This window comes from Nipponia nippon, unplaced genomic scaffold (genome assembly GCF_047370975.1).
Source record: "Nipponia nippon isolate SJK-2023a ecotype South Korea unplaced genomic scaffold, ASM4737097v1 scaffold_7, whole genome shotgun sequence".
NCBI classification, from domain to species: domain Eukaryota; kingdom Metazoa; phylum Chordata; class Aves; order Pelecaniformes; family Threskiornithidae; genus Nipponia; species Nipponia nippon.
Genome location: NW_028262391.1, coordinates 30,942,645 through 30,966,871, shown reverse-complemented (window position 1 = coordinate 30,966,871; position 24,227 = coordinate 30,942,645). Strand labels below are relative to the sequence as shown.

The window sequence follows — 24,227 nt, the reverse complement described above, 5'->3', positions numbered from 1 at the left end:
TTCCTGTAATTTGGAAAAAAAAAAAAAAAAAAGGTGATGGTTTTGCTCTTAGTGTTTCCAGTTCTGTACTACTGATGGAGACGCAGCTGAAGTCCGGCAGGAATAGTCACCAAGCCCTGGAGACTGTCTGGTTTCCCCACTTAGTCCAGTTTCAGAGCAGCTACCTGTGAGAGAAATACCCAAAGCAGTGGCGGTGGAGCTCCTGGTGTCCTAGGGGCAGAGCTCAGGTCACACATGGCCAGGAAGACACAGGCAAGGGCTACAGAAAGGGAAAAATTTGGGGAAAAAATCCCAAATATTTGAGGGGAGCAACCAGTAGAAAAGGGGGTGGGATGTGAGGGTCAAAGTGTTGAACTGGGGAGGCTCATAGAGGCATCAGGGTTGCTGGGGGATGCTCCCCAGGGATGCAGAGCAGAACCAGGGTCCACCAAACTGCAGGACATCCTTGCCAGCCTCCTCCTGGGTACCTGCAACCATGGAAAAGGAGGAGCAGGCGGAGGAGGATCCCTAGGGGTGCCCCAGCTTGGAAAGGGAAGGCCTAAGTTAAACAGGCAGGTACAAAATGCAGGTACAAAACCTCAGCAGCAGCTCCTGAAGGAGCTGGACAAGGAACTGGGCCTTGAAGGAGATGTGCCAGGTCTCCTCCTGGCTGCAGAAAGGAAGGAAGATGGAAGATCTCCAGAACATCTCTCTGCCCATAGCTCCTTGGGGGCTGTTTCCAACCTATGTGCCCAGAGGTCCATGGGATTTGGCTTAGAACAGACACGGCTCAGCCACAGCTTCCACCCTATCCTCGTGGCAAGGAGACCCATTGCTTGCGCTTGGGTGGGACGCAAGGGCGGCCATCCCACACCCTCCTGACGTGGTGCTGGGGCAGCCAGGGAAGCTGGGGTGGGGCAGAAGTCCAACAAGGGATCAGTGGGGGGTCTGCTGGCCACTTTATGGTCCACAGCTGGCTGAATATGAGCTGGCAGTGTGCCCAAGTGGCCAAGAAGGCCAAAAGCATCCTGGCTTGCATCAGAAATAGTGCGGCCAGCAGGACTAGGGAAGTGATCGTCCCCCCATACTTGGCACTGGTGAGGCCACACCTCGAATACTGTGTTCAGTTTTGGGCCCCTCACTACAAGAAGGACATCGAGGTGCTGGAGCATGTCCAGAGAAGGGCAACGAAGCTGGTGAAGGGTCTAGAGCACGAGTCTGATGAGGAGTGGCTGAGGGAGCTGGGGTTGTTTAGCCTGGAGAAGAGGAGGCTCGGGGGAGATCTCATCGCTCTCTACAGCTACCTGAAAGGAGAGTGTAGCGAGGTGGGGGTCAGTCTCTTCTGCCAAGTAACAAGTGATAGGACGAGAGGAAATGGCCTCAAGTTGCACCAGGGGAGGTTTAGATTGGATATTGGGAAAAATGTCTTCATCAAAAGGGTTGTCAAGCACTGGAACAGGCTTCCCAGGGAAGTCACCATCCTGTGGTGCTTAGGGACATGGTTTAGTGGTGGACTTGGTATTGTTACATTAATGGTTGGACTTGATGATCTTAAGGGTCTTTTCCAATCTAAATGACTCTCTGATTCTATATAGCCAGGCTGGGTGGCCCTTGGGCTGACCCAGCACAGCTTTTCTCATGTTCCTACAGAGTGAAATGACCAATGTTGTTATTTTAAGGAGAAAAGGGTTTAAAAAAAGCCAACTTCAACTAAGAGGGACTGCTCATGACTCCAAAAAAGGCTGAGCGGGACACCTGAGACTTGTATTAAAAGCCTTGGCAACCGGTTATCCTTTGCAGAGTCAGGAGGAGAAGCTTCAGAGGAGGCAAATACAGCTGCAGAGAAGTTCTCCAGCATCCCACTGGTCAAAAAAGAAGGCCACGAGGAAAGGAAAAACACAAAGGACATGAGCAGAATGAGATGATCAATAAATTGCAGAGGCAAAATCAGAAAGCTAAGGTACAAAATGAGTTAAGACTAACAAGGGCTGCAAAAGGCTCTGCATTTGCTTAACTGCCTTAAAAAGAAGAGGAAGGAAAAGGAAAAGTTTGGCCCATTGCATCACGAAGAAAGTGTCATTAACCCTTGAGGTGGAGAAAGCTGGGACGTTCGTAGTGCTGCTTTTGCATCCTCCCTTACGCCCAAGGTTAGTGGGAATCAGATCCGGGACAGCGTTTTTAACAAGGAACCAGGAAAGAAGCCATGAAATAGCCTTGGAGCAGTTACACGAGTGAGCAAGAGGTGAAGAAACGCAGCCAGGGCTGCTTAAGGAACTAGCTGAGACAATCTCTCGAGATCTCAGGGGCTTTTGTAAGTGCAGGCAGGAAAGGTGGGGATGTTTTTGTCCATCAGCTATTTTTAAAAAAGGTGAAGCGGCTACAGCTAGAGCTGAGCCTCTGATGGATTTCAGTTCTCAGAAAGATGCTATCACAAGCAGTTAAGCAAGCATGTGAAGATAAAGCAATAATAAACACAATGCCTTCCTTGCCCCGAACACGTATGTTGCCAGTTCCGTATAGAGATCCCTGTTGTCCCTGTGTGCACTTAAGGCAGGTGGGCGAGACATCTGTGATGGGTTTCTGTTCCAGGAGCATGGAGGGTGTCCTTGCCACCCTGCAAGCTCTGCTCACCACACAGAGGAAGCCTGACTCAGGCGGAGAAACAGAAGTAAAAGCGCTGCTTCTCCCAGTTTGTTTTTTTAGGGAAGAATCGTAGCAGCAGAGGAGAGTGCAGAGGAGCCACTCAACCTATGGAGAAGAGGGGCACCAGGCGGTGCAGCTGGGGAGGTCTCTGCAGATCCCCAGGAGCTGCTGCTTGATGTGGTCCCCAAACTTCATGCCTGCTGTGATGGTGCTTTTGGGCGCTGGTGGACAAGTCCTCAGTGCCGCAGTCACTGCCAGCCCAGTTCCTACATGGTCCTCAACCAAATCTCCCGCAGAAAGGGCTCAGCAAAACACAAGGTCTTGAGCAAAGCTGCAGCCGTGGGGGAGCACACAGGAGAGGCTTGGCCTCCACCACGCTCCCTGCCCAGTGGAAGAACAGCAGGAATCCACATGAGGAAGAACAGGGACGTGACCTGGGTCACACTTGGATGGTGTGAAAGAGAGAAGGGGAGAGGCCAGCAAAGAGAAAACAGATGAGAATTAGAGAAAGAAGAATAGAAATAGAGAGAGGAGGAAGGAAGTGGAGTGGAGAAAGAGGAGAGGAGAGACCAGAAGAGTCAGAAGAAGGGGAAGACACTGGCGGAGGAAAATGGCTCAGGCTGAGGAAAAAGAGCAGTTAATTTGTTGGGTGATTAATCATATTTCTGCTGGCAAGTTCACTGCACTTTAACACCTCTGAAGCTCTTGGAGATGTCCAGGCCAGGCTCAAAGAGAGGTTTATTTCCTGCTCTGCAGAGGGCACATGTCCCTCCCTGTCTCGCAGAGCATCTCCTTCTCAACCAGGAGACCCAATTTCTCCAGCAAGGAAGGTTACCAGCAGGCATCGCATTTATTTAAGAGCAAAGTAGTGCATGTAAAGCAAGCTGCAAAGATGCAGAGAAAAGCTTCCAGGTCTTTGCACCAGTGGGCCTCTGAAGGCCACTACCACAGCCATGCTTTTCCCTACAAGAGGAAAAGCAGCTGCTCTAATTCAAGGGGAGGAAAGCAGGTGTGCACATGGAGCCTGTGCTGAACTCCACAGTTCTTCGTGCCTCCCCAAGTTGAAGCTGTGCAAGGGGGCATCCTGGGGTGCGAGTACAGAGGCAGAGGTAGATGCACTGGGGTGTTTCTCCATGAATGGCTCCAAAAAGCATCTCCTGAACAGGCTCCAGGGTAAAAAGGGACATTGAAAGAATGCTAAGAGAGGCAGGAAGAGAAGGGCGAAAAATGTTGCTGATCTCATCTGTTAAGAGGAACAAGAGGAAAGGACGCTCAGCTCTGTGATGCAGTGCTTGGCCTGCAGCACAAAGGGCTGCATCTCACAGCCCCCTGGAAAACTGGGGCAATTCACTCTGCTTCAGTTTTATTGCTGGGGAGGGTTGGAGGAGCCTCCCTGATTATTATAATCCTCCCTTTTTGTAAATTAGACTATTTCTATGTCCCCAAGACAACGCTCACTAGGACTGCTTCCAGTGGTGCTGGGAGGAGAAGCTGACGGTGCAGTGCTTTGCTGCGTGCTGGGGTGCACAGAGCTGGTGGGACGAGGACCAGGGGATCCTGAGCAGGCGCAGCTGCTGGAAGGAGGCAGTGGAGCAAAAAAACTGGCAAAAACAACCTTGGACATGGCTGGAGATAGGAAACAGCCTGTCCAGAGCAAACTGGGTAGGAGAGGCGCATCCATCCCCCCTGCACCAGGGCCTCTCCCAGTCCCCTGTAACTCCTCCTGCTTACAACCCAGTAGCACTCAGGACTGCATTCATCATGTTGGATGGCTTTCTGTGCTTCTGCAGCTGGAAAAAAGAACACGTCTGTCTTCTTTGTGCTGCATAAGTGGAAATAGGAAGAGGTGAGGTGAGGGAATTCCTATGGCGACAGTCCTGGACTGAATGCCATGCCCTTGGCCCCTCTTCTCTAGATGTGGCAGCCCCAAATCCCGTCCTGATGTGGGTGGGATCCCCCAGGCCGCCCCAGCCCCTGGCTTGGAAGAGGAACAATGGGGAGGATGAGGCTGCCAATGAGCCAGGGAGGGACAAGGGATGTGACTTACAGCCACTGAGAAGGGGACGAGCAGATGCTCGTCTTTGCAGTGCCCAGCCCTTGCATGCCGTGTTTGCCTGCAGTACCATAAAACACTCCCCGAGGCAGTGGTGCAGAGGGGACTCTTTCAGAGGGTGATGAATGATGCAGTCCCCCAAAGAAATAAAACCACCTGAACGATGTTTCAAAACCATTGCACAAAAAGTAAAAGAAAATGTCTTTCTTCACAAGAAAAAGGGCGTGGTAAGAGATACAGGAGCAAGTCCACAACTGGAATGATGGAAGACAGGCAATGGCCAGATCCAGTAAGGTCTCCGGGGCCTGGCCTAAGGCAGCAGGCGCTCAGAGGCCCCGTTCCGGCACACACACAGCTGCACAGCTCGCTCCGTGCCTCAGAGCAGTGTGAATTTTAGTCCTTTCTGCTCTCAGCAGCCTCATTTGAGACATGAGTGTGCAGGTCAGTCCTCCACTCCCCACGGGTCGTACCTGGCGCCATGAGTCCAACCCAGGTCACTCGGAGAGAGGGTGGCTTCAGCTGCCTGGAGCAAAGAGCTCAGAGGAACATGGAAATGGGTCAGCTACTGGGAGAAAAGTCAGAGAAGCTTCACTGGAAATGGCTGAAGTTACAGTGACTTAACTTTGCTGCAAGGGCATGTTTAAAGGGTCCAGTAGAATTGCCCTATCACAGAGCTGGCTCAACAGCACATCAGGACCTGAACCGCGTCTGCTGAGCTCAGTTAATCCTCCTTCAGTTTGTCCTTTTAGCCCCCTTCCCACCATCCCAGCTGCAAGGGAGGGAAGTGCTGATCTCTTCTCCCTGGAATCCAGCGACAGGCCTGGGAATGGTTCAAAGCTGCGCCAGGGGACGTTTACACTGGACATTAGGAAGCATTTCTTCACTGAGAGGGTGGTCAAACACTGGAACACGCTTCCTGGAGAGGTGGTCGATGCCCGAAGCCTGTCAGTGTTTAAGAGGCATTCGGACAATGCCCTTAATACCATGCTTTAAGTTTTGGTCAGCCCTGACGTGGTCAGGTGGTTGGACAAGATGATCATTGTAGGTCCCTTCCAACTGAAACATTCTATTCTATTCTAGGCACAGCCTCAGCTTGCTCACCTCCTAGGGACAAGTGCCAGCCTCCCAGGCACAGGGTGCGCAGCCAGACATAAGGACTAGGGGTGAGGTCCAGGGAGTAAGGGAGGGCAGGCCGGAGGCCGTAGCGGACAAGGGAAGGGGGCTAAAAGGATAAATACTCCTTAAAACCAGCCTGATAGGAGCATATTCCCACCCAGCTGATGCTCCACTGCCAAACTGTCACCCTTTGAGGGCCTCTCGCACAGCAAGAGCAAGTAACACTACTTAAAGAGAACAAGATTATACAGCCTTGACCATCATTAACTGAACTCAGTATCTGAAAGTACTTCCAGCTTGTTTAAATTCCTGTTCAGTGACTCACTGCAAAACAAAAGCCTCTGCCACTGCCTCCTCCCTGTCTTATCTTATTTACTCCTGAAAGGAAAGCAGAGTTCAGGTTAAGGCCTGGCTTTATCAGGAACCTTTCACATGGAGACATGCAGAGATCTGATCTTCCGCTACTAGTGAGGCTGAAAAAAAAGGCAATAAAACCCCAAAAGGACATAGGTGTGCAGAGGCTTTTACCCATTTCTTTTGATCACAAGATGGGACCGCTAACAGGTTTCTTGGACAGGAAGTTTATCACAAGATTTGTGTCTCCTTGGGAGTTGTTCTCGCTGCTGACAGAAGCAGAAACACGGGAGGAGGGTGAGGAAGAGGTCTGGGAAAGCCGTACTCTCGCTGGAGGGCAGCTGTCCCTCTACATACAAGCTCTCGGAGGTCTCTGTTGCTGCCAGTCCCTCATATTCCCCTCTGGCTCCCAGGTAAGTACTGGGTACTACACAGCTCACACCACAGCACCTGCCCCTTGATCCACACAGGGCGCTTTGCACACCTTGAGGACTCCCTCCCTTCTCTGCAAGCCAACTTCTCCTTACTCAACCAGGAGAAAGCCTCTTTCTGAAATCTAGACCAAATAAAAAAGTTAAACCAGGCAGCTTGATTCTGTTCTTTCCAGTGAGCATCACTTATTCGAGTCATGTTTTCAGTGGAACAATCTATGAAGAACTCCAAGATGCAACCCAACATTTAAACGGTTCCAGAAATCACTGAGAGGCTGAGTAAAAGGAGAGATGCGCTTACAACGCCCCTAATACCAGTCATAAAACAAATGCTTTACTATTGGTCACTTTCATTTCAAGAACAGAACAGCCTTTCATCCCAGCTCCCTCTGTGAGTTTAGTGTGTAACTCAGGTAGCACAACCACAAGCAGTCACATCCCGTAGAGCAAGAGCTCCAAACAAAGCAATCCCCATCGAGACACTGGCTTTGGCTTTTCCTCCTCTCCCTCCCTGGGTGAGAAGCAAGCCTGGCACAGAACATTAACAGCTCCCTCATCCTGCATCTGCACAGATGCTTCACTAGCAGAATTAGGCAAATAAATAAAGAGCAGTCAGTATCTCACAGAGCAGGAGCAGATGGTGACCACGGATGATCTAGAAATTAAGTTATTGCTATGTTCTCACTTATTGGACACTGCAAGTAACTCACTTGGTGACCACCGAGAGAGGCGACAGTCTCAGACTGCCCTTGTGTTATCAGTTCATGTTGGACAGAAAAGTGTGGGAGGACAAGACAGATCTTGTTCAATCTGCTCCCTGCCTTAAGGGCAGGAGTTTTCTCAGTGGGACTGAATCTTTGTCATTTTGATGGAAATAGGTGGGGGCAGGGGATATCATCGGCAAGCTCCCAAAACACTTTGAAATTCATCATGCCTGCCAGACTTTACCAAAGAGTTCATGTAGGACGCTGCTAAGAGTACATACTGCTAAGTGTACTCACTGCTCCTGACTTGCAACAGGAGCTGCTGAGCCACCTTCACGTGGTAAGGAACTGCAGGTTCAAATTTCAAAGAGAGCAGGAGCCCAGTGTCACCTTGAGAGCTGAGCCAGAGCTGCTGATTCATCAGGGAAAATCGGGGCAAATTAGAACTGTACGACATGGGCACGGGGAAGTACCAGTCCTGCCACAAGCACATGAGGTCAGCCTGACACTTGATTCTACTTCCCTCTGCTGGTGGGACATGCTGTGACGGCCAGCGTCCCAGTATCAAATCAAACGAGCTAAAACAAGGCATAACATGAAGTCTAATACATACGAGACCACTTGTCCCCAAAGATTATCAGGTAGCCCAAGGTTGATTACAAGTGATGAGCTCACAGCAGTGCCAGTGCCCACAGTGTCCCTCCACACAAAGAGTATTGGCCAGAGAACATGAGTTTGAGAGGATGAGGAGGACTGCAGGAAGAACCTCAGACTGAAAGAAAAGCAGAGGAGTCCTTCGCAGGACATCCAGAGATGTCTTTGTTAGGCATCATGCAGCTGGTTCTCTTTCAGGAGAATCTTCTCCCCAGGCTTGAAGGCGGGCATCCCCAGGTAAGGGCAGCTGGCACAGCGGAACGCATCCCCCAGGTAGCACTGGCAAAAGAAAGAAAAGCACCTTCTGTAATCAGGGGCAACTTTCAGTTCTCTCCCCCTGTGATATGTTTTTTCCAGCTTAAGAAATGACATGCTCCTCAGCACGTATCAGCACAGAAACCACTTCCCTTCTCCCCCCTCTCAACATGTCCGGTTGGCGCAGTTAGCAGAGCTGCGTGGAGCACTGTGCTCATGTGGAAGAGGCGAGTTGCAACCCCAGCCGGTGTGCTTGGGCATGGCTGCATGCTGGGCTTGGCTGCAGGCTGGGCTCGGGCAGCTCCCTAACCACAACCAGGTCCCCCTGTGCTCCCGTAAGGTGATCTTCCCTGAGGAGACCACTGGTTAGCACAGTGAACAGGGAGGCAGAGGTTCCCTGTTCACTCTGACTCCTACAGGGGTGGCACTTGCCCTGGCACAGACAGCACGACTGGTACGGAGCACGTGGGCACAGGGCAACAGGCTGAAGCTCTGCAGAAGCTGCACACGCAGTAAGCCAGTTTAGGGAGCAGTCACTACAGAACACAGTTCTCAGACACAAATCACATACTGCAAACCACAGTATAGGAACAAAAATGACTGCTTACATTTCCACAGGCAGATTTGGGCTGCAAGCTCTTCTTCTCCTGTTCCAGCTCTTCAGCCAGGCCACACGTGCTGTAGAAAAATAAAGAAGTGACCTGCATCTTTCTGCTTAAGGATTGTGACTCACCAACACTTGTTCCAGCCCACTCACACACAACAGCCCTCGCCCTATCACACTGACTGTGTGTGCCCTGGGACAGCTGACTCCAGGACTCTCACACTCTTCACTTTGTTTTTCAACACCATGGTTTGTGTAACAATTGTTGAAACACGCTCCTCAAGTTTAAACTGAGTGGGAAATGACTCTGCAGCACTTGCTATGTGTGCCATTTCTCCTTGAAATCTGAGAAACCACGGTTTTAGTCAAGGCTGGACAAGGTGTGTAGCCACCATCAAGAAGACCGTTGATCATATCAGTGTAGTAATTTGTAACAGTTTTGGTGTGGCTAGTCAATTCTCATTGTATTTGTATTTACATTCAAATAGTTAAGAAAGGACATGAACCACGAGAATTATGCTCTGAAGAACAGTGAAGTGCCTACAATCTTTTTAAAATCCATCCAACTCTAAGGGTTTAATGTTACAGTTAAAAGAAATATACTGATCCCAGCACTGACCAGTTCTTGCAGGCTTTCTTTTTGCCCATTTCTTTGCAGGATGGAGCTCTGAGGGACGATGGATCTGGCTTTTTCAAATCATCTGAATCCAACAGCTCATCAGAGTCCAAAAGATCCTGAAAACATACCATGGAAGATAACATGCAGGAAACTGATTTGTCAGTAGGGAATGACATTGCTGTGTTATGTTCAAAGAAATGGTGCTATCTGTACCACTAGCATTAAAGTGCTGCAGCTGTGCCCTCTTATCCACGTCTCTGCCCTCACCTCTGGACTCTCAAGACCTCACATAGTAGATGAGATATTTTGCCCTGGCGATGCTTTCCTACCTCTTAAGTTGTAAAGCTTCCCAAGAGGCACAACTGAAACTAGTTAAGAGTAGGAAAGAAGAGAACAGAGAAGGAACAACAGCAAAGCCTCACAAAAAAGACCAGATACCATCTCTTCATCATTCATATCACTGGCAGAGAGTGTCCACAGCTTGGCAGTGGCTGGGTCCACAGAGGGTTTTCCTGGAGCCAAACCAAAGAAGAAACAGTAGTTACTCCAGCCTTTGCCCCATCTACTCCCAACAAATAGAGTTCAAACAGCTTTGCAAAGTCCCGCTTCATACGTTTTTACTATAGTACTCCCTACCCTGTCTCCCTTTTCCAAGGGATGATTGTCACCTGAGAGGCAGGGAATCCAGACATTTAGCTCCTTACCTGAAGGACCAGGTTTCTTGGCAAAGGAAAGTTTGAGCTGACTTGAGGATCCCACTTCAAAATTGGGCTTCCTGCCTTCTATCTGAACAATGAGAAGGTCATCGCCTTGGTAACCCAAATGCTCTTGGACTGACTGGGCCTCCTCTGGGGTCAACGCTTCCTTTTGCAGCTGCAATGTAAGATTTTTACGTTAACCTCATGCAGAACCCCTTATTTCAGCACCCAGTTCAGTATTCCAGTGTGCTGGTTTTGGCTGGGATAGAGTTAATTTTCTTCATAGTAGCTAGTATGGGGCTATGTCTTGGATTTGTGATGAAAAGAGTGTTGATAACACAGGACGTTTTCGTTACTGCTGAGCAGTGCTTACATAGCGTCAAGGCCTTTTCTGCCTCTCACCCCACCCCACCAGCGAGTAGGCTGGGGGTGCACAAGAAGCTGGGAGGGTACACAGCCAGGACAGCTGACCCCAACTGACCAAAGGGATATTCCACACCATATGATGTCATGCTCCGCATATAAAGCTGGGGGAAGAAGGAAGGGGGGGACGTTTGGAGTTACGGCGTTTGTCTTCCCAAGTAACCGTTACGCGTGATGGAGCCCTGCTTTCCTGGAGATGGCTGAACACCTGCCCGCCGATGGGAAGTAGCGAATGAATTCCTTGTTTTCCTTTGCTTGTGTGTGTGGCTTTTGCTTTACCTATTAAACTGTCTTTATCTCAACCCACGAGTTTTCTCACTATTACTCTTCCAGTTCTCTCCCCCATCCCACCACAGGGGAGTGGGCAAGCAGCTGTGTAGTGCTTAGCTGCTGGCTGGGGTAAAACCACGACATCCAGTGAACACAGACAACGGGTATTTTCAATTCTAAAGAAAAACACTATCTTTGCAGTAACTAAAGTTTATGGCAGGCAGTGTCCATGCGCATTTACAGTAAACCAGGGTAGCTAAACACCTTGTCATCCAATAAGTCCCCAGGAATTGCCCTCTACGTTTCAAGGTAACTGCACGAGGGAGTTTCTGGAAGCAGTTAGTACACACATACCTCTTTCACTTCCACCAACCCAGAGAGAGTCAGAGCTGTGGGGAGTTTGGCTGCTGTCTTGATTGTGCTGTTGTTTCCTGGAAGACACAAAAGCAGGAAGTAGGAGGAGGGAAGAACAAGAATAGAGGTCACTCAGACACCTGGAAGAGCAAGACCTTGAGAAGGAAGTACTCAAGCCAAACCTCTGCTTTAAAATTGGGCCCTTTCTAGTTGACAGCAGCAACAAACCAGGAAGAACATAAGCAGCTTATAAAACAGCCCGGGGTTACAAAGCTGTTCTAGCTCCAGATCTTTTCTATCACCTAACATCTAAGACCAAAAAAAAGGAAAAAAAAAAAACCCTCACCCCAAAACCCAAACAACAAAATCCCCCAAAACATTTTCACATATTAAAGTGAACAGCTCATCAAGTTTTCAAAACATGGACTCCTACATGAACACTACATTCAGAAACATAACATTCAAGTGCCTCGTTCTTGTAGGCAAAAGCTATTACAATCACTGTTTAGTCAAAAACTCATTACAGGCTTCTTCACTCGGGCACAGGATTGTGCTGAACAGAATCCATCCACCCTCTCTCCCTAGTGCCACTTGCACTTTATTCCAAGTCCACCGAATTCCAGCCTGTCAGATGTGACTTTGGAAAAAAGAAACCTCATCTACTCCAGACTTTGTAAGTTCTTTGTTCTGTCCTAGAAGTGTTCCCCCTGCACCACAGAGCCACTGCCAGCTTCAAAGCATTAGTAAATCTTCCCAACCTGAAGAAGGCATTTCTGCTGCCACTTACATCACCATTTTCAGCACTGTAGATTGTGCCAAGAGAAACACAGTCAGCACAGATGCTTCTGTTCTTATCAGGTGGCATATTATTTCCCACTTCCATCCTGAACCAGCTCCCTATGCCAGCAAGGTTTGAATGCAGGTCAAGTATAAGACAGAGAAATAATCTTGTGTTCACCTCCTTGTGCGTTCCTCCAGCTGTCCCAAGGCAGGTGCTCTGGCTTTACTCTTAAAACTTAGTCCTTTTCTGGACAACTATTTCTCAGCTGGCTTCTGGGACAGCTTTTCTTGGCACTTGTCACCTGTTTTTAAAATCACTTCAGAAGCCCCTCAGAAACACAATATCAGCAACTATTTAACATTACACACCCTAGAAGAACAGTGTCCACTGAGCTTTTCAATGCAGTTTAAGAACAAGCCTATCAAGCACTTTTAATAGAAGGAGAGTGACTGCACACATCTCTGATGACTACCAGCTGAAACACAGAATAAAAACCTTGCTATTCAGGTTACTGTGCCAGGAGAATGAAAATCTCTGAATGTCAGTCAGGGTTCCTGTCCTTTCCATTTCAGCCTAATCCTCACAAGAATTGCTACGTTGCATGAAAGCAAGGCTGATGTGGATTCTCTCACCTGATTCTGTAACCACCAGTTCTTTCAGGAGGACACGCCCCCCCGGCTTAAGTATTCGAGCTATTTCTGCCAGTACCTCCGCACTGTGCTGCGCTGTACTGCCTGGTACCATGCCAGAGAGAATGACATCGAAACTTGACTCCCTGTGAGCCGCTGAAAAGAAAGAAAGAGGACGATGGTACAATCTTACACATACACACAGAGCTTTACTTAATACATCAGTTCCACCTCCCTCCTCATCTCTCATGCTTGCGTACAACAGCAATAACTGATTAAAGACACCAGTCATAGGAAGCACAACCAGGGTATATACCTTTCTTTGCTCTACTGACAGCGGTCGAGTTAGCAGTAGGTGCTATTGCTGTTTTGAATGCTGATTTACAAACCAGGAAAGATGCCAGCTCACACAACAGAAGCACCCACTCCCTTTAAACGAAACTGAAAAATTAAGCTCATTCTTACACTGAAACAGCTGGTTAACATTTTCCACAGAGACACGATTATCAGCTCCCACCAGCGCCTGAATTTTATCCACCAAATGCTTCAGGGCTTCAACCGGCGAGGAGCTGTCCCAGATGATGGCCACGCTCTGGCCTGGCGCAACTCCGTACTCCCCCATTTCCACAACAGCAGCAAACCTGACAGCGGCAGAGAGAGGAACAGGTCGGGGAGAGACAGAGAGGAAGGCTAAGTGCCAAGTGCAGCATGAATCTTTGTGGACTGTGACTTAATCATAGAGCATTGACATGTTTTAATAAATGGGGATTATTTTCTGGAGACAGGCAGCACAGAGTTCCCATAAGCTGAGCATTAACATGACATTAAGAAATAGCTACACTTAAGGGCATAATTCAGTATCTCTCCAGTTCAGAGACTAGTTTTGCAGGGAGACTGCAAGCCTGCTTAAAAAAACCAAAACAAAACAACTTACCTGCTTTCCTTAAAGATCTGAATAGAGACATACACAGGATTTCTGGATTTCCAAACTAGTGACAATTATTTGAGATTAAACACTGCCTTGTCTCTCCTACTCAGAACATGATCTAGTGGCGTTTGCTTCCACAGTACATGGCGGAGGGGGCCAGAAAGTAGCTTTTTGGCATTCCCAGCATTCCAGATTGAGGCTCTTTCAACTCTTGTCATTGGTGGTGCTGGGTGAGCAATTACATGGAGGGAGGAGAGGAACAGAATGTGCAGTGAAGTGACAGTTTTGAGAAACCTGTCTGCACTAATATTTTATAAAAGATTGCATTCCTGACAGAGTCCGAAGAAAATCTGCACTATAGAAGTGTCACAATAGTATCATATCACCACCTGTACTCACAGCAGCACTGGCTACTGAAACAAATTACCTAGCCTCTTTCACTCTACTCATCCAATACAAACATATTTTCTTTCTAATTTAACACGACCACAGAGAACAGAGAGCACCGGTGAGCACACTAGTTGCCCAGTGTATCTTCAATTAGCTACAAGCCACACACTTGCTTCGGGAGAGCCTGTTGTAAGCAAGGTCTTTACCAGAAATCATTACATTATGGATCCTGGGTAATGCCTTATTGCCACCATGTTGTAACGAAAGCATAGCTTATGGATATGCTGTACCAAATTTAACTGAGTGGCATGCAGTCAGGTATGGAGCGGATTTTGACCCGCTATTCCTCTGGCTCTATGTGCTGTGGACCCCTCTCTCCTGGTAACTGCAAACAAGTTCAGAATGGGACAACTCTGCGCCTTGTCTGAACTACTCTGGTAGGAATTAGTGCTAACACAGCTCACAATGCCAACCAGGTGAGGAGTGAAAGATCTTGGATATACACTAGAGGTTATAGCATCTCACAGTTGGCCTTGCATGCACACTCAACACAAGCTAAGCGACTACAACAGATAGTGACACTAGAAAACATACATATTAATCACATTAAAAAGTCACCTTTGCTAGGCAGAAGGCTGCAAATGTCAAAAGATACATAAACTGTTGGGCTAATTTAGGGGAAAAAAAAAAAAAATCCAAATTCACACCTTCCTCTCAGAACAGCAGGCTGTGACCTTTCCAGATGGGCTCAGAAGGCTCAAATAAGATATCCCAGCAGATCCCAAACATAACAGCGGCACAGTGTAAGGAAAGAGGCTTCAGTCAGAGCCCAAACTACATCAACAGCAACACCAGCCTGCATCAGTCCCTTGAGATGCAATCTAAAGAAAGTAGGAAGCTACTGTAATCCTCAAGGACATGGCATTACGTCTGTCTTCAGCCAGCGTAAAGGCTAGGAGCTGCTGTCAAAGAATGCACAGGCAAGCTGTTAATGGGATGACAGGAGGGATACTGTTCCCCTCTATTTTCCAGTAGAAGGTGGAATTTATTTAAAATGAGATGGCTTGGCTGGCCAGAGCTCGGTGAAGACAGCACCAAGGAGGATTCCCGCCGGCTGGGAGGAGGCCGCTCGGTGGCGGGGCAGGGAGGAGGCCCAAGGGCAGGACCTGGTGCAGACACCGGGCGGGGGGTGAGGAAGGGGCCTTATCTTAACTTCACACGCATTTAACAGTCCTTAAGGAACAGGACTGCCCACAACAGGGCAAGAAAGGAGTTTTGAACAATACTGGAGGTTTCCAGCTTCAATAGATTAAAAAGCTACGGCATATAGCAGGTCAAAACTAGAGCCTCCTGCGCGCTCTGTACCTTGCGGTGCTCAGCAGGCGGCTTCCAGCGGCCCAGGACGCGATCCCAGGCTGCAGGCGACGGCCACACTGGCCCTACAGCAGGTGAATATTCAAAATATATCCCCTCATATAGAAAGAGCAAAAATGAACCTCTAAATCACAGAGACAGAAACGCTTTACAGGGACAGGGAACAAGAGGCGTGAAGGAATTTCACACAGGAATTCCGCCCCCCCCCGCGGCGGCGGCCCTCTCAGACGAGGCCTCGGGAGAGCCTTTTTAAGGAAAAAAAAAAAAGAGAGAATCGGCCAACGCGGGAGGCGCCCCGCGCGGCCTGCCTCCCCCGCCGCTAAGGAGAGGAGAGGAGAGGAGAGGAGCCCCCGGCCCCGCTCACCTCCGGATGCGCTCAGCTCAGCTCGTCTCGCCTCGCCTCGTCTCGTCTCGGTCTGACGCCGTCACCGCCGCGTCCCGCCCCCGTGGCGTCATCGCCCTCTGCCCGCTTCCAAGATGGCGGCGGCGGCGGCGGGCAGCCTGCGGCGGGCGGGCTGGCGGCTGTGGCGGGGCCGCGCGGGTGAGGGGGCGGGGGGGCGCGGCTGGGGGGGCGGGGGGCGGTGTGCTCGTGCTCGTGCTCGTGCTCGTGCGCGCGGCGGGCGGGGCGGGGCGGGGCGGAGCCGGGCAGGGCGGGGCAGGGGAAGGTGAGGTGAAGGGCAGAGGCGGGGCGCCGCTAGGGGGCGGTATGGAGCTGCGGGGCCGCTCCAGGCCCAGGCCCAGGCGAGGCCGAGGGCCCCGAGCCCCGGGCGGGCCGGGAGGCCAGAGGGGCGCAGCCTGGCCCGTAAGGGTCTCTTTGGGGAGTGCAGTGCCTGGGTGAAGGAGGCTGTGTGGGGCCTGATGTGAGGACACCCCTTCAGCGCGCCTGGTGCCCAGCCAGCCTCTTGCACCTTCCTGTCCCTGAAACAGCGTGCAAGGGAACTGGAGGGGGGTTGGGGAGGGGGTGTTTGGTGGTGTTTTTTTTAAAAGTATGCCGTGCAACCCCAGGTTATTAAAAAACCTCCAAACCTCACTGCAGTTAAATTAAAAATTCTTGCAGAGTAGCCACAATTGAAAGCTGTGTTGCTTTTGAGTCATCTGAGAAACACACATAGTGGTCAGCGCATTGTATCTGTGAAGACTGCTTGCTGTCCAGAGTACTACTCACCTCTTGCCCCAAGCTCAGGGGTCAGTCTCTCCCTCTAATTCCTCTCCTCCATCAGGGACTGAAAAGGAGAGAGGGCGTGCTGCAGGGGAATGAGCATGTGTTTGGGTACCTGGTTTCCAGTGCAAGACTGGGAAGCTCCTTTCTATTTGCAATACGTGCCATCTGCGCAGTTCTTTTCCTCACAAAACATTTTCAATTTATTTTCATCAAGTAAATGTGAGCTTGGCTGAGAGGGGTGCTTCTCAGAAATGTAAAAAAAGACTGTCTGTGCAAATTTCTGTTCTTTTCAGCTGTGTTTACAACTCTCTTCTTCACCTTAATTTTCTGTGCTTCCTGTTGCTGGAAGGAGACATCTAACCCTCTTGGTTTCCCTTTTAGTGATCAGGTGCCAGCTCTCCCCACCACAGCGTCCTCTCCAGGCCTCAGCTGTCCTGAGGAGAGCCTCCGATGAGCAGAAGAAGGAGCCATTGGCATCTTCCTCTCAGCAGCAGTTTGATTCACATCCAACTGATCACCAGCCTGAACAGGAACCTCAGGGCCCTCGCCCCAGGTAACTCACTAGCTATTTGTAGCGCTGTCCTGCCGACAGCGGGATCAGGAGGCTTTGCTTTCCTGAAACTCGCATCTGAAACTCAGAGACAACAGGATCCAGAGTTAATGGAGCCTCAGACTGCAGCAGCTGGAGAGCTGGTTTGCTGTGACTGTGCAGATTACGCTGCCTGCCGTGGAGACAGGATGGGACTTGCTTTCAAGAGGGAATGTCTCTGGTCCACAAAGCAGAAGCCTTCACTTCTAGATTTTTGTGGAAATCTACATGAACTATGGACAATATGTTGTCCATATGCCTGTAACTATAAAGCTCCCATTGGAAAAGCTTATAGTTTAGCTTTTTTTTAAAGGAGGGGGAATCTGAGGCTGATTGGTCTCCAGCTAGGCACCTAGATTGAGCCCTCCCTTATTTTTCTCTTCTCCTCTCACGGCAAAGGTTCATTAAGAATCCTTTTTCTGGAAAGGGAAGGATTTTACAGGAGGAGGTGAGATTTAAACTAAGCAAGCAGATCTCGAAGCGTGCCTGCACGCAGCGGTGGCAGCGAGCGAGTGGCAGAGTCCAGGTTGCTGATGTTTGATGGTGACGTTCCCTTCACTGTAACAATACCTTCTCATAGTTACACTGGCCAGGGCGGCCAGGAGTCTGAGGACTATGAGAGCGAGGAGCAGCTGCAGCATCGAATCCTCACAGCAGCGCTGGAGTTTGTGCCTGAACATGGCTGGACTGCAGAAGCCATTGCAGAGGGAGCCAAGGTATGTGGGGAGAGAAGCAAAGAACCAGTTGAAAACTGGATGGAGCTGAAGTCCAAAGACAGCCAGGCCTGCATGCTTCCCCCACATACTCTTGGGCGATGCACCCTAGTCAGCAAATGGTACTGGGCAGGAATGTGTCCCAGCTACTCCAGGATAACCCTGTCAGAGTTAAACTAAGGCACGATGTAGAATAGTGATCCTAAAGAGAGAAAAACATATACAGGAAGAGCTTTTTAATGCAGCATTGCTTTGTTTAAATTCATATAACTTCATTCACAAAATAAATACAATGTATTTTCTAGCTGCATCCTGCTTAGCAGTGTATGACCCAGTCTGTGCTTCTCCCCTCTTCCCTACAGACCCTGGGTCTCTCTGTTGCTGCCGCAGGGATGTTCCACAGTGATGGCAGTGAACTGATCCTGCACTTCGTGTCTCAGTGCAACACCAAGCTGTCTGACCTGCTGGAGCAGGAACAAAAATTAGTTCAGTTGGGCGAAGCAGAGTGAGTATTGGGTATGAAAAGACATCTTTCTTGGCAGGCTTTGGGGACTGGATAGACAGAGGGGCCACCTGGGACACAGATAATTTAAGTAAAAAATGTAATTTACCCAAATAAAACCACCTTCCCAGATACAAAGTTGAACCAGAGGCATGAAGGATACATAATACTTTGCATATCTGTTGCTGAGGCAGGCAAGAGACCGATCTTTCAAGTTCAGAACTGAGTTTAACTTGGATGTTCTTCATATTTGTATTTTGTTTTCTTCACCCAGAAAGAAGCCTACAGATCAATTCCTGAGAGATGCCGTGGAAGCCAGACTGAGGATGCTGATTCCATATATTGAGAAATGGCCCCAGGTATGAAATGAATATCAAGATTTTCTCTTTTTTTGTGTGTATTTTAAACACTCTGTGGCCTTCAATGTAGTCTCTCCACCAAAGTAGTTCAAGGTTGTAAATGAAACCCTTGCTGGTTTCAAATGATTCATACCCTTCAAGAGGAGAGCACCCTTGGAAGAAGGCAGTTAAAGGTGTCCTTAAAACAACTATTTCTTGCAGTTTCGGAATGGCAAACCTCTCCGTCCTTCACTCCACCCATCTGGGATCCCCAGGCACCACCTGTGTCTCTGCTCAGTCCTATTTGCAGTGTCACTGCGAGTCAGGCTCCTTGCAGCATTGTTCTGGTTGCACTGGTATCATCTGATGCCTGGAAATGCAGAACTACTGCTTTCTTGCAAGAAACTGCCTGCCTAGCATGCAAATGTGAACTGTGAACTGAGAGGGCTCCGTTCAAAATTCAGATTTAAGTCTGAAGCCTTTCTTCCCAGGGTGAGAAGGGAATTGAATTGTGGTCTCAGTAACAAGCAAAGAGTTCCCAACCTTGGGCTGCAAAGATTGCTGCAAAGTCAACTGCTGTTGTCCAGAACCACTGCTGGCCTCTGGGCAACTGAATCCAGCACTCCTTGCAGAGAGAGAAGACAGGATTCATGTTTTTGTTCCAGACTAGCATAACTTGTCTTGGGAAGGATGTGGGTGGTTTGTGACTCTTCTGGCATTGCGTTATTATGTTCAAAGGCTGCAGGATCCCAGTAGGGCCATTATGGCTGGCTGTTCTGTCCTTGGTAGCAGCTTTGAGTTCAAAGTGAAATTCAGAGAAACAACAGATTTGACTCCCTGCCCATAGGGGCACAGCACAAGTGTGAGTCAGCTCAGCCTGTGCTGTCTTTCCATTCCTGGAGAGGCAGCTCAGGACAGACAACACAGTGGTGTTTGAGCTGAGTGGGGAGCTTTGGGCTCCAGTACAGGCTGAGGCCTGAGCTCAGCTGCCACGCTGTACATTCCCTGCAAATCCTGCCGCTTGGAAAGGCCGGTGCAAGCTGAAAAGATCTGGGAGGACTTGTCACTGGGAGCTGGAGGCAAGTCAACAGCAACAGGGAAAAGATAACAGAGCAGAGCAGTGTTGGTCTGCTTTAATGCTATGTCCTTCTCTCTTCGACTCTCCCATTTATCTGTGTGTTTCCTTCACAGGCTCTGAGCATCCTGTTGCTCCCTCATAACATCCCTTCCAGCCTCAACCTCCTCACCAGCATGATTGATGATATATGGCACTATGCTGGAGACCAGTCTACAGACGTAAGTCTTTGTGCTTCACAGACCAGCTGGTTCTACCCCTCGGCACTTCAGCAAAATGATGGGTTGAAGAAGGCATCAGGCCACGTCTCTCTTGAAATGATCTGTTTGTTGAATGAGGAAGACATTTGCAGAAGCACCCAAGGGTCCTTATAAGCTATAGTCTAATTTCCAAAGAGACTTAGGAGCCAATGGGACTAAATGCAAATTAATGCCAATGGGATTAGTGCAAATTAAAAGGACCTACTTTCCTAGACTCTTTTAAGTGCTCTTTTTTTTTTTTTGAAGACACAGACAAAATTGTTGAGATTTTGAGACTAAGAAGTTGATCCAGTATTCAGTGAGCAAGCAGCGTCTCTGTTGAAGCAGCTGTCTCTTCCACCAGCAGTAGCATTTACAGATCTGACTTGAAAACCTTTAAAGAACTTACCTAAAAATACCAGTAGCTTATTAAAGCTTTCATCTTTCTGGCAGGAAATAAAAGAAAATTATAACCTTAATTAAAGCAATTAATAAATTACTTTAATTCATATAGATGTAGGGAGAGATGGGAAAAGCTAAATGAACCATTTTAACAAACTACTTTAATAAGCTTCTTTCATCTGAGTATAAAAGAGAAGCTACTGCAGTGAAAAATAAATAAGATGACAGAAAAATTAAAGAAATAAACCAGAAGAGAACTGAAAGACTGTGATTGTGTCAGGAACTGCAAGTCCCTTACGGGTTATGAAAGTCAAATCAACACGTCAGAGTCAGTGTCTGCACTGAGCTGTTCCTAAAATCTCCTCACCAACACAGAATGTAGGAGAGGTTCTGAAGTTTGTCTTTTGTTTGCACCTTCTGACCCGTTACAAGAGTTTTCTGGGGAAGCTGTGATGCTGAGCCCCCTTCCTCTTTCCCAGTAAAGGGGCTTAACGTCACTCGCAGTGGAGCGCTCTTTGCAATGCCAGGAGCTAGGTAGAGTATGCCCATGCCTCAGAGAACCGTTCAGGTGTTTTTTTCAGAGCAGGAGGAGAATCAACATAAACAGTTTGCTTTCAGGCACCTGAGAAATCCAGCTGCAAGTGGCAACATCCCTCATGTTTGTCCCCTTGTCAAAGTTTGCAGGTCCTGGTGCAGACAGTAGAGCTTTCGAGCCAACTGTTGTTTTCAAAATCAAGGCTGGTGTTTTCATTTCTCTGTTGCTTTGTAATTGTTAATGGAACAACCAGCATTTTTTCCAGGTACCCAAACAGTTTAATCACTGTAATAGCAGCAAATGAAGTTGAAGACTCATTTTTAAAAATGTTTATATTTCACCTGCCAGTGGTGCAAGTGCAACTGGAAAAACTGAAGAGTTTTAGTTATTTGTGCATCTTTGCATTGTGTAACCTATTGTTGTAACACATCCTATGGTATTGCTGCCAGCAGTGTACTGATGCATTTAGTGATTCAGCAGGCAGTACTGGTATTTCAATGATAGGATTTGGGAAAGGTGTACCTCTGTGTGCTGTCTTGCACCGTTCTGTCCTCTGTTCGGTCCCTTTCTTCGTGCTTGTATCTGGTGTGAACTGCAGCTCAAGTTCAGTACTAAATATAGCCTTTTCTCATCTAATCAGATCTAGAATTGGAGCTTTCCATTGCCTGCTAGCAGTCTGTAAAGCAAAGGTGAACTCTTGCGCCGTGCACGCAGGCTAGCTGGGCAAGGGAGAATTCCTTGCTGTCTGCTGCAGGTGCCTGCTTGCAACCAGAAGCAGGTGGTGGGGATTTTGTTCAGCAGTTTTAGACACCGTACTTGTGACCTCTGTCTGGTGCCGCAGGAGCAGCTGCGCTGTCAGATGTCCATGTTGGCTGGTGGCCCACTGCATCACAGAGACAAGTAACACAGTTTAAGTGGGGAAGGAATGTGCTATATGTATGCTATTTTTCCTTTGCCATTCTCTGGTCTGCTTTTGTGAGCTGCATTCTTAAGCTGCATTCAGGTCAAACCTTTCTTTCTCTCTCTCTCATTTCATGCCCTTGCAGTTTAACTGGTATACTCGTCGGGCTGTGCTCACTGGCATCTACAACACCACCGAACTGGTGATGATGCAGGATTCATCCCCTGACTTCGAGGACACTTGGCGCTTCCTGGAAAACAGAGTAGCTGATGCCATGAACATGGGCAATACAGCTAATCAGGTAACGTTATGGGCAAGGTATACACATGCAGCATCCCCCTTCTCCCCGAATATACATGCAGACAGACCTGGCTTTTTGATCATGCAGACCACACGTCTGCTGAGAGACCACCTTGTACTGGCAGGTGACTGCATAAGAGCTGTTGGTTCAACATCAATAAATGCTTACATATTTTCTAGTAAAATGACATATATAGGTGCCCTCTTTGTCAGACTGGCCCAATGGTTGAGAGACATATATTCCCAGGAAATCTGTTCTGTGTTTCTTATCTCTGGCTATCGTTTGTCTGCAGTGCTTGGCTTCTGTCAGCACCTTTCTGTAGCAAATACATGTTTGTTGTGCGTTATGTCTCTGTGTTTGGGTGGCCACAAGTATAACTGCAGAAGAAAGCAAAAGGTTGTGTTCTCCTTGTGTCTCCTAGGTACAGTCAACTGGAGAAGCAGTTGTCCAGGGCCTGATGGGAGCTGCAGTTACTGTAAGTAATGCTGAAACCATCAGGGCTGTAAGGGCAGAATTGTTTCTGTTTCCTTTCATGCTGAATGTCAGCATGTCTTTCCTCCCAAATATAGAGGACAGACAACATGAAAAAGAATTGTCTTTCATAACTTAACTACATGTAAGGATCATTTTCTGGGTGGTTTGTGGTTAGTTCTCTGTTTTGTGGTGAAAGAACTTGTAATAGAGTGTAAAAAATTAAGTCTGAAGCTGCAGGGAGGGCTTTAGGGATGAGACACAGGCGATCAGAATAAATACAACTGTTCTCCATCACTTATCAGAAGATCTCTTCCTCTGCCAGTCCCTGCGTGGGAGATCTTGATGGAAGGTCTGTGCCCCCATGGACGCACGGGAGGTGGCACCCGGCCCTAAGCCACAGCAGGGTGGCTTCCTCGAGCTGTTTCAGTTAACTGCAGTGTCCTTCCAAGAATTCATTCACTTCTCGGTAGCATCGTGGACTGCTTTGTGTCCATGCAGGGGGAGCTGCACTTCCTCTGGGATAGGAGACAATCCTTTGTGTACCAAGGAATGATTTTTGAAGGGCTTCAGGGCTTCCCTGTGATTCTATTTTTGGACAACTCCCTTTGCACTTAGCAGCAAAGTGATTTCCTTGTTACGTGAAATAAGTTTTCCTTGTGCTCACCAGTAGAAGACAAATAGGCTGGAACATAATTTAGAAATCATTTTTACTGTATGAAGCAGTTCTCGAGAATTTCTCCCACCTCCTTCCCCCTGCAGTTATGGTGGAATTGTTTCAGATCTTTAGCATTTCTCAGCCTGCCTCTGCTTTCGCATCTGCGTTATGCCAAAAGGATCCTCCACTAGAGAAATCCCCGCACTCTGTTTGTGCTCTTGTATGTCAACATGATGCTCTCCTGCAAATTGCATCCATGCAGTTTGGGTCTGAGATGTCTCCTATTACCGAATGTTTAGTCTGTTCGTGCCACAGATCCCCTGTGCAGATAAACAGGAGGAACTAGGCTGCTTCTGAAGGGGGGTGGGTTGCAGCCAGCTGGTTTTAGGGCAAAATCGTCCCAGTAGGTTAACCGTTAGGGGCAACCAGTCTGAAACTCCCATGTCTGAGAGTGCTGTACAGGGGTGCTGAGCTCTCCAGGTCTCTGCCAAACAGACAAGCGAGCTGAATGCCTCAAAGGCTTAAATTCACTGTTGGGGGCCGTGCGGCTGCAGAAGTAAAACCAAGCTGAAACCTACTGACCTAGAGAGCAGGTTCAGGTCAGAGGGATGCCTGTGGCTGGATCTGGGGGGATATTTCTCCAACCCTTGTGCATTCATCCCCGTCCTCTGACCACAAACGGTGCCTTTCGCCCGCACCTCTCAGCTCCCAAGCGCACAGCCCCCCTTCGCTCCGGCTCCCGAGGCCCATTCCGGAGCCAGACCTGCTGCCCAGCAGTGCTGAAACCTCCAGGGCTGAGCAAGGCCTCTGCCCCCGGGGCACGGGTGCTTAACCCCCTTCTCCCTCTGCCCCGCAGATCAGAAACCTGGCGGGGTTGAACCAGCGCCGGTGAGGAGGGAGCCGCCGCTGACGGCGCGGGAGCGAAAACGGGCCGCGCCCGACCCTTCCCCGGCACCAATAAAACCGCACCCCAGCCTAGCACGGACTCTTTTTGGGGGAGCACCGGTGGCGGAGCGGGGGAGCGGGGCGGGGACGGACCGGGCGGGTCCTCCGGGCGGGTCCTCCGGGAGGCGGCGGCGGCG

General features: G+C 49.0%; 2 protein-coding genes across 5 annotated transcripts; one reads left to right on the top strand and one right to left on the bottom strand.

Annotated features, from left to right (window-relative positions):
- Positions 1-4,852: 4,852 nt before the first annotated feature.
- On the bottom strand, positions 4,853-15,758 carry CIAPIN1 (cytokine induced apoptosis inhibitor 1). 4 transcript variants are annotated; one of them, XM_087740530.1, is made up of 10 exons: positions 15,624-15,655; positions 15,251-15,324; positions 13,033-13,208; positions 12,571-12,723; positions 11,158-11,234; positions 10,117-10,285; positions 9,851-9,924; positions 9,413-9,528; positions 8,798-8,867; positions 6,738-8,213 (listed from the first exon to the last, which is right to left on the bottom strand). In XM_087740530.1, the coding sequence occupies exons 3-10, from the start codon at positions 13,187-13,189 to the stop codon at positions 8,103-8,105; spliced, it is 927 nt and encodes a 308-aa protein (XP_087596656.1). In that variant the 5' UTR covers positions 13,190-13,208; positions 15,251-15,324; positions 15,624-15,655; the 3' UTR covers positions 6,738-8,102. The 4 variants fall into 4 exon arrangements, 3 of the variants coding, with proteins under 3 accessions (XP_087596656.1, XP_087596655.1, XP_087596657.1); XR_015700728.1 differs by lacking the exons at positions 15,251-15,324; positions 15,624-15,655 and adding an exon at positions 4,853-5,240 and having other exon boundaries at positions 7,894-8,213; XM_087740529.1 differs by lacking the exon at positions 15,251-15,324 and having other exon boundaries at positions 15,624-15,758.
- On the top strand, positions 15,630-24,123 carry COQ9 (coenzyme Q9). Its single transcript, XM_087740534.1, has 9 exons — positions 15,630-15,800; positions 16,803-16,974; positions 17,591-17,726; positions 18,086-18,228; positions 18,500-18,584; positions 19,755-19,859; positions 21,861-22,016; positions 22,438-22,491; positions 24,002-24,123. The coding sequence occupies exons 1-9, from the start codon at positions 15,737-15,739 to the stop codon at positions 24,035-24,037; spliced, it is 951 nt and encodes a 316-aa protein (XP_087596660.1). The 5' UTR covers positions 15,630-15,736; the 3' UTR covers positions 24,038-24,123.
- The last annotated feature ends 104 nt before the right edge of the window (positions 24,124-24,227 follow it).

Bases quoted from the DNA above. Each gene is read 5' to 3' on its own strand.
- CIAPIN1 (XM_087740529.1), bottom strand. From the start codon at position 13,189: ATGGGGGAGTACGGAGTTGCGCCAGGCCAGAGCGTGGCCATCATCTGG. The intron at 9,925-10,116 runs GTAAGGAGCTAA...GTTTGGCTCCAG, and splicing joins CAAGAAACCTGGTCCTTCAG to GAAAACCCTCTGTGGACCCA. The intron at 8,214-8,797 runs GTAAGCAGTCAT...TTCTTTTGCCAG, and splicing joins CCAAATCTGCCTGTGGAAAT to TGCTACCTGGGGGATGCGTT.
- COQ9 (XM_087740534.1), top strand. From the start codon at position 15,737: ATGGCGGCGGCGGCGGCGGGCAGCCTGCGGCGGGCGGGCTGGCGGCTG. The intron at 15,801-16,802 runs GTGAGGGGGCGG...TTTCCCTTTTAG, and splicing joins GCTGTGGCGGGGCCGCGCGG to TGATCAGGTGCCAGCTCTCC. The intron at 18,229-18,499 runs GTGAGTATTGGG...TTCTTCACCCAG, and splicing joins GTTCAGTTGGGCGAAGCAGA to AAAGAAGCCTACAGATCAAT.